Source organism: Chrysochloris asiatica, unplaced genomic scaffold (assembly GCF_000296735.1).
Source record: "Chrysochloris asiatica unplaced genomic scaffold, ChrAsi1.0 scaffold00328, whole genome shotgun sequence".
NCBI lineage: Eukaryota > Metazoa > Chordata > Mammalia > Afrosoricida > Chrysochloridae > Chrysochloris > Chrysochloris asiatica.
The window spans coordinates 873,466-883,364 of NW_006408846.1; the positions used below are offsets into that span (position 1 = coordinate 873,466).

Here is a 9,899-nt window from a genome sequence, read left to right on the forward strand (position 1 = left end):
AATTCCTTCTCAGGCATTTCCAAAGCCTGCCCATCTTCCAGTATGGAGTGTAGGTTTCCTTCCAGTTCATTTGCCTCAGTCACTTTATCTTGTTTCTGAACATGTGCAGATATGGTCATCTGTTTCTGTTTTTTGGGCATATTCATGGGTCATCTGTAGCCTTAATACTTAGATGGTTATATATATTGGTATTATTTAATGCTTTCTGATTGCCTCCAGGTAGATGTGATCAGGAAATCGGCTTCCCTTTTCAGTCTTCTTCTCAAGAAATTTCAAGATGCCACTGTTGGTCATTGTGACATAACTCAGGATTTAATTTTCAGCCTATTTCCTTTTTTGTCTGCTTGTCCCACTCCACAATCCCCATTCAGGCCTTTTTTCTAGTTATAAACACTTCAGGGCTGGCTGTGGTCATTTAGTTTTAAGTGGAAACTGACTCTTTAAATTTCAAGGAGATCTGTGTGCATGCATAGTAGGACTCTCTGAGGGTGGGGCTGGGGTGTCCACTAGCTCAGGCATCCCTGTAGTCACTAGAATGGAGGTACACAGACAGCAAGGGACCAACAAACAGATACCAAAAGAAAAGAATGTCCACACCTCTATCTCCACGGCTCTGACAGGCATCTGTGACTGTTTTGATCCTTCCCTCACTTGGCCCCAACCAAAATGGTGGCTCCTGGAGCAGCTGAGCATCCCGAACCAGAAAGCAATGGGTTTCTTGCTTCTGCCACAAACTCCCCCAGCTATAAGCCTTTCAACCTTCTAAATATTCCTTAATATGTGGTTCAGAGTTCTGGAACCATCCCCTGAGCCTGCTTGGTCCTGTATTTTGTGTTGTTGCCAGGGGAGCTCCTCATTGCACTTCCACCTGATCCACCATCTTGTTTGTTCTCCTGATTTATTAAACTTTTTGCATATTGATGTTAAGTGCCATTGAATCAGTTTCAACTCATAGTGACCCTAGTATGGGGCTTCTAAGGAGCGGCTGGTAGGTTGAACCACTGACATTGTGGTTAGCAGTCTAATGTTTATCCTTCAGTGCCATGCCAGAACACCAATTCTTTACATAGAACTTAATAAATTGAATAAGTACTTCTTTGAGATTTGGGTTGATAAAAATAATCCCTTCACAGAAGAGTGAATAGGGAAGCTCCAAAGAGGTTAAACAAAGATGTATGAAATGTTATCCTCTTTGAATTTTTTCTATTTTCTTCCAATTTTTTAGCAATTTTAAAAAGTAAACATATATTCTCATTCCACAAATAAAATGAGAACCAGTGTCCTTGGGACATATATGAATTATCTCAATTTTACTACAGTAGTTAATCTTAATTCTGGTAGCATAGTGGTTACAAGTCGGTCTGCTAACCTATGGTCAGCAGTTCGAAACTACCAGCCATTCCGTGGGAGAAAGATGAGGCTTTCTGCTCATCTTTCTCCCCCGTAGAGATTTACAGCCTTGGAACCCCTATACAGAGTCGCTATGAGTTGGAACTGACTCCACGGCACATAATTACCATCAGTGAAGTTCAGTGTACTTTTCCAGTTAATTTGCCATTCCAGTGACCAAAGAGATATCAAGTGCTTTGTTATCATTCCTCAACGTTTATTGGCTTTAAACAAACAAGCACTTAATTTATTTACTTTGGTTGTACATATTACAAATACTTTATAGTCTATATCATAATAATATCATTTCTCAAGGTGAGGCAGTATGTGGGTGCCCTAATTCAATTGACTTTATAACCATAAAGTAACTGTTTATATCTATAGTCCACACATCTGATTTTCTATATTTAGTAAAACTTCTTAAATTTACTGCCCAATTATCTTCATTGCTGAATAAATTCAAAATAGGTTTAAAATTTTTTTATTCAAGCAAAAGTGGAAATGTTTACTTAGCTGAACATACATGTAATAGAGTTCTACAACTTTATGAGGAGATACCAATCCTAAACATATGAATATGCAGCTCTGGTAGCATAGAGGTTACAAATTGGGCTGCAAACCTCAAGGTCAGCAGTTCAAAACTACCAGCTGTTCTGCTAGAGAAAGATGAGGCTTTCTGCTCCTGTAAAGATTTATAGCCTCGGAAACCCTGTACAGGGTCGCTATGAGTCGGAACCAATTCCACAGCACATAACAACAGTCATCTATACTCCTAGTGTGGCAATGTAGGATAAGCACTGGACTGCTAACCACAAACTTGGTGGTTCAAACCCACCAGCCACTCTATGGAAACCCTACACAGGGTCAGTATGAGTAGGAATCGACTCAACAGCACATAACAACAGCATTCATCTAGAACAAGAGCTCTCTCCAAACTTACCAGGGAAGAAAATGGTAAACTCATTACCATACAATGGTCACAAGAAACCTTAGATATAAATTTAAAATTGATATTTTTCCATATGTGGCTTATATTTTCCATATAAATTGATACTTTTCCATATGTGGCTTATATTTTCCATATAAGCCACAATTTGCACATTGCACAATTTGCAAATTGAAAAGAAGCCAGATGAACAGAGAGCTGAGTACATGGAGTACTATGGTTCATCCTAAAATTGTTAGGCTGGGATGCCACAGGCATACATTGGGCATTAGTAAAACATTGCTCTAGAAAACCTGTTACTGTTACCTAATGAACGAATACTACTTGTATTATTTATAGCTCCTTTATGAGAACTTAAGCAATAAGCAATAGGTGTAACTTTATCTTACAGATAATATGAGTGGAATAACTGGTCAGATTTCCCCCTATCTCATCAGAAACATGGAAGCTTAGAAGCAAATTAATGACAAGCACAAACATGCTGATTTAATTTCTGCCTTGTTTTGTGCCCTAATTTTACCTTTCCTACAGTCATTATCTAATAAGTGTAACTATATTTGTATTTTATGTATGCATACTAAGATTTTAAGTCTGTTCTCACTTATCTATTAAAAAGTGATTTTTAATTTAAAGAAAAATAGCTAATAATTTAATTTAATATTCATACAAAAACAAGAAAGGTTTCCTATATTACATATAAAAGAATTGAGAAGTTTAAAATATTTTTCCAAAACCATACCCTAAATCTATGAAGTAAAGGATCCAATCCAGTCACCCTAACTTCAATGAATCTAGTTTTTTGGTTTGTTTTTTTTTAACTGTTTCAAGGTAACTTACCAGTGAAAAAGCAAGTGTTGTTTCCTAACATTGAAAACACAGAAAATATCCCAACTATCAGGTGATATAAAATATATCATGTATGCTTTTGGTGGGGTGGAAATCTTGAATTTACTAGAAGTAAACTAAGATAATAAACACATGAAGCTATTCAACAAGTGTACATACAACAGAGCTGCAACTGTTCTCCATTTCTGGTCATGTCATCCCAAATTCATTGTTGTTGTTAAGTGCCATCTAGTTGGTTCCAACTTATACCGACCCTATATAAGGTTTCCTAGGAATATCTGGAGGTTTTGAACTGCCGACCTTTTGGTTCACAGTCCAGTGGTGATCTTACAGTGTCATACCAGGAATCCCAATATCCATTCCAGTCCCTGGTTGGACTTGAACCACCAACCTTTCAGTTAACAGCAGAACAGGGTAACCAATTGTACCACAGAGACAGGCCATTCCAGTTTAGGCCTTGGTTATTTAATCAAGATCGTTTTTCAAAACTAAAAGGACACGTGCAGCTGCATGTTGTTTATTAAACTTGTCTCTAGAACCTGTAATAAACCTGAGAACAAGCTTCACCCAGATAAAGCAGCCTTAGGTGTAGCAAAAAGTAATGATTTTTCTGCTTTCTCATTGTTCTTGTTTGTAAGGTTCTTTTGTCCTTTTCTCATTCATAACTGAATATTCTACAAATCCTAAGCATCTTTTCTGGAAGATTATAAAATATATATACACGAAATGCTTTAACTGTAAAACACTATATGACAACTGCTACACCAACCATCATAATTAAATCTTTACATTTCAAGTGTAATAGCCGTTTTTACTAGGCATAGCTATCATACATAAATAATTGTCTTCATAAAATTATGCTCTGTAAAAGAAAAATTGTTATAATATATTTAGGCCTTTTTCTTTAATTTTTATGCTACAAAACTGTGGGAACTATGTATCATTTCATTAGCATTTTGATACCCCTCCTGGCTATGAAAACACTGACTCTTTATTGTAGAGAGTTGCATTAAAATAAAATAAATCTATTTTACATATATTATGAGTATTTTCTCATCCCAGAATATGGTCAATTTTAGCTCTTTAATATTTTTTTAAGATGATTATCTTACTAAAAACATTTTAATAAACATTTAAAAAGAAGTCTGAATTGGGGAACAGGGGACTATATTCCTACCCGTAGATTTCTGCCTGGGTTTGAGATGATTCCTGAAATTCAGCATCGTATAGCCATCTTCATTCTCCATCTCCTCATATGTTTTCATGAGTTACCACTAAGAAAGTAGTAAAAAGGAAATGGAGACTAATCTCAACATTGGATATTACTCTTAGACCTAAAGGATATCCAAAAATAGTCAAAATTTACCTAGGCACAGCTCTCTTAAACCACACAGGATATGCTATGAATGAAATTGATAGGCACATTAATTTCTGGTTACAATTCTGCTTGCTACAAAGTAAAAATGACATTTCATTCCCCATTCTATTCAACAAATATTTATTGTGTGCTTACTATGTCCCTGGCAAGTATGCGGTAGTTTACAAGGAATGTAACAATAAATAAGAGAGACATGTTTCTTACCTTCATGTCTTTTATATTGGGCTAGTGGTGGTGGTGGTTGTGTGCCAGTTCCTAATCGAGTCAGTTCCTACTCAAGGAGACCCTGTATGATTTCCAAGACTATAATTCTGTATGGGAACAGAAAGTCTCATCTTTCTCCCATGGAACAATGGATAGATTCCAACAATGAACCTTGCAGTTAACAACCCAGTTCATAATCCACTACACTACCAGGTCTCCTTTTTATAGTGTAGATAAAAATGAAATATTATAGAATTAATAATCAAACACATATACCAAATGTCTGGCTCAATAATAATTAAAGTATAAATTTTTTTCCAACTTTTTATTGTGAATGATGTGAATGTTTATTGAGCAGATGGTCAGTTTTGCATTCAACAAATCATATACTTTGTTTTACTACAGTGATTGCAATCCCTTCCATGTACCAACAGTCAGCATTATTTACTTCTCCATTTTAACTATTACATTCTTCCCTTGGTGATAGAAACAATGCTGGAGATCAAATGATAGAATTTTGCAATACCAATGACTTTTACATTGCATACATCTTTTTTTAAACAACATAAAATAACACTATACACATGGACCTCACCAAATGAAATAAACAGAAATCAAATGTGCTACATCTGTGGAAAGAGATGGTGGAAAAGTTCTATATCATCAACGAAAGCAAGACTAGGGACATTAATGTGGAACAGACCATCAATTGCTCCTATGCAAGTTCAGGCTTAAGCTGAAGAAATTGGAAAGAAGTTCACAAAAGCTAAAATATGACCTTGAACATATCCCACCTGAATTTGGAGATCATCTCAAGAATAGATTTGATGCATTACACATCAGTGACTGAAGACCTGAAGAGTTGCGGGATGACATCAAGAACATCATACAGGAAGAAAACAAAAGGTTACTAAAAAAAAAAGAAAGATGGAAATAAAACAAAATGGATGTCAGAAGAGACTCTGAAACTTGCTCTCCAGTGCAGAGATGCTAAAGCAAATGGAACAAATGAGGAGACAAAAGAGCCTAACATAAAATTTCAAAGGGTAGTTTAAGAGACAAAGTCAAATATTATAATGAATTGTGCAAAACCCTGGAGTTAGAAAACCAAAAGGGAAGAACATGCTCAGAATTTCTCAAGCTGAAAGAACTGAAGAAAAAATTCAAGCCTCGACTTGAAATATAAAGGACTGTACAGGCAAAATATTGAATGATAATGTAAAAGATAGACATTTGGGGGCAAAGGGAGGGGAGTGATTAACTTTGCAATCTAGGAGCGGAGGTCCCTGGGACCATCAAAGGAGAAGAGCGGAGAACAGAACCCTACCCAGAGAAGCAGTGATGCCTGAGATGGAGACAGAGATGATGACTTGGAGAGATGGAGCAGCTGGGGACTTTGGACCCAGAGAGGGAGAGGGGCTATATGCAGGTGATTGGGGGAAGACTTGTGGGGTATACCCTTTGGTTGATAGATGATGCATGGAAGGGATTGTAACCATGGCAAGGAAATGATATACAATGGGATCAATGTGAAGCTGATGTTCTCCCATGTAAATTATCACATAATTCACAATAAAGCATTAAAATATACATATATATATGTGTGTGTGTGTGTGTGTGTGTTGAATGATTCAGAAAGCATCAAAAGAATATGGAAGGAATATAATGAGTTACTATACTAAAAAAAAAAAAAGAAAAAGAAGGTTTATGTTCAACCCTTTCAGAAAGTAGCATATGGTCAAGAGCCAGTGATACAGAAGAAAGAAGTGCAAGGTACACTGAAGGCATTGGCAAAGAACAAGGCTCCAGGAATTGATGGAATGCAAACTGAATTTTTTTTTTTTTTTTAACAAATTGATACAGCACTGGAGGTACCCATTCATCTATACCCAGAAATTTGGAAGACCAGATATCTGGCCAGCTGATTGGAAGAGATCCATATTTGTGTCCATTCCAAAGATAGGTGAGCAACAGAATACAGAAATCATTAGACAATGTTATTAATATCGCATGCAAGTAGAAGGTTGCTAAATATATTTGAAAAACAGCTGCAACAGTACATTGACATGAAACTGCCAGAGTTCAAGTAGGATTCAGACAAGGACGCGGAACAAGGGATATCATTGCTGACATCAGCAATGCTGGCATTGGCTAAAAGTAAAGAATACCAGAAAGATGTTTATCTTAGCTTAATTGACTGTGCAAAGGCTTTTGACTGTGTGGATTGTGACAAGCTGTGGATAGTATTGCAGAGAATGAGTATTCCTAAACACTTAATGGTGTTCATGAAGAACCTGTACACAGACCAAGAGGCAGTCATTCGAACACAACAAGGGGATACTGAATGGTTTGAAATTAGGAAAGGTGTATGCCAGGGCTGTATTCTTTCACCACACATATTCATTCTGGATGCTAAGCAAACAATCTAAGAAAGTGGATTATATTAAGAATGTGGCATCAGGACTGAAGGAAGACTCATTAACAAATGTGATTTGCAGGTGATACAACCTCCCTTGCTGAAAGTGAAGAGAACTTAAAATACTTACTGAAGAAGATCAAAGACTACAGCCTTAGGTATGGTTGCACTCCAATGTAAAGAAAACAAAAATCCCCACAACTGGACCAATAAATAACATCAAGATAAATGGAGAAAATATTGAAGTTTTGAAAGACTTCATTTTGCTCCAATCAACTATCAACACTCATGTTAGTAATATTTAGAAATCAAATGACATACTGCAGTTTTTTCTTCCTATAATCCAGCTTCTCTAATTATTTACTAAACATACATATTGAATAACTATGGTGATAGAACTTGGATCTGGTGCATACCTTTCATAATTTTAGACCATTCAGTGTTCCCTTGTTCTATTCTAATAACTGCCTCTGATCTATGTACAGGTTCCTCATGAGCCCAATTTAAGTGTCCAGGAATACTCGATCTCCTCAGTGTTGTCCATAGCTTGTCATGATCCACACAATCAAAAGTCTTTGCATAGTCAATAAAGCACAGGTAAAAATCTTTCTGGTATTCTCTGCTTTCAGCCCAGATCCAAATGACATCAGCATGATACCCCTTGTTCCACATCTGAATCTGAATCTGACTTGAACCTCTGGCAGTTCCCTGTCAATATATTGTTTCAGCTGGTTTTGAATTATTTTTAGCAAATTTTTACTTTCATGTGGTATTAACGATATTGTCCAATGATTTCCACATTCCATGGTTCACCTCTCTTTGGAACAGGCACAAATATGGATCTCTTCGAATCAGTTGGCATAGATGACCCAGTGCCTCCAGTACTGCATCAATTTGTTGAAAGATTTCAATTTGTATCCCATCAATTCCCAAAGCCTTGTTCTTTGCCAATGCCTTCAGGGCACCTTGGACTTCTTCATTCAGTATCATTGGCTCTGGATTATGTGCTATCTCTTGAAATGGTTGGACATTGACCATTTCTTTGTGGTACAGTGACTCTGTAAATTCCTTCCATCTTATTTTGATGATTTCTGCACCATTGAATATTTTGCCTTTAGAACTTTTCAATATTACATGTTGAAGCTCGAAATTTTCTTCAGTTCCCTCAACTTGAGAAATGTTGAGCATTTCTTCTCTTTGGTCTTTTAACTCCAGATCTCTGCATGCTTCGTTATAATATTTGACTTTATCTTCTGATATTTAAAATACCCATGACACAACTTCGAGAATCACAACAACACTCAGGTCACCACAATACATTCAACTGACAGAAAAGTGTTAGTGTTTATTGTTAGGTTTTTTATCATCCTAAATATTTTCATCTTCTCATTCTACCTTCTTCTCAAAGAATCTCATCCACAACAAATTTGTACTATGCTTCAATAATTCTAAAAGTGTTTTGTGAAAGCATCTTTTGAGCTCCATATACCATACATACACAACTGTCATCTTGATGTTTCCAATTAAATGATTCAATGGTTAAAAGTAAATATTTATAAAATTTAATACTTGATATCTCCCTCAGATTTGTTTAGCATCTAAGATTTTATACTGAGCTGTATTTCACTACCATCCATTCAATTGTATAAAACATACATCCTTTATATGGCCTCATCCTTCACACCATAGTCAAATACCAAGTCTCGTTTTGCTCCCAAATATCTCTTATCTACTCACTTAACTGCATCTCAATACCTATAATAGAGTCCAAGAACCTCTCATCTTTAGCCTATAATACTGCAATAACCTCTGTTTGGATCTTTGTTGTTTGTTGTTGTTAGGTGCTATCAAGTTGGTACTCGCCCATAGTGACATTATGCACAGCAGAACGAAACACTGCCTGATCCTGGGACAACCTCTTTAGGCACCTCTTTTCCCTCTAGTGTCTGTTTTCTATACTGTAACCAGACAAGTGTTTTAGGTCCAACTCTTTCTTCTCCCTCCCATCTTTCACAGACTCTTTTGTTGATGATGAAAATGTGCAATGTGACTTGTAAACACTGTGGTCATCAGCAATGTTTCAATTTAAGTAGCCACATTCCTGTCTGGATCACTGATACCATCTAAAAGATTAATGGGATTCTTCTCTTCTCCAAGATGAGAAGCATGGCAGTCACTGGATCTTTGTGTTTTTCTCCTGGTTGCTTCACTTTAAGAGTTTTAGTAATAAATGTAAGTTTCACACAGTCTTTCTAGCCTTTCACCTTATAATTGTATTAAATACACTGAATCCTGAAAAAGGCAAACAATGCTCTTAGATTTATTTACTGAAACATTTAAAAAGTATATTTAATATGAAATTATTTTTTCATTTTCTCTATTGTCATCTTTTTTCTCTAATGAAAATTCTCCCTCATTTTACTGTGTTATTTTTTGCCATTATTATTTTTTTTCTTAAATGTTTTATTGTGAATTATGTGATAGTTTACATGGGAGAACATTAATTTTACATTCATTCTACCGTGTATCATCTCATTGCCATGGTTACAATCCCCTCCATGAATCATCAACCAATCAAAGGGTATACCCTGCAATCCTGCCCCCCAGGTCTTCAGCACACAGTTGCTCTCCCTCTCTGGATCTAAAGTCTCCAGCTGCTCCATCGCTCCACATCATCATCTCTGCCTCCATTTCAGGCATCACTGCTTCTCTGGGTAGGT

General features: G+C 36.3%; 1 protein-coding gene across 1 annotated transcript in view; it reads right to left on the reverse strand.

Moving 5' to 3' along the window:
- The window catches only part of KLRF2 (killer cell lectin-like receptor subfamily F, member 2), a 23,971-nt gene extending 19,202 nt beyond the window's left edge, over positions 1-4,769 (reverse strand). The window contains exons 1-2 of the mRNA XM_006875478.1: positions 4,764-4,769; positions 3,173-3,297 (exon numbers count right to left, since the gene is read on the reverse strand). Coding sequence (XP_006875540.1) covers positions 3,173-3,297; positions 4,764-4,769 — 131 coding nt within the window. The remainder of the gene's footprint in view (positions 1-3,172; positions 3,298-4,763) is intronic.
- Positions 4,770-9,899: the final 5,130 nt, after the last annotated feature.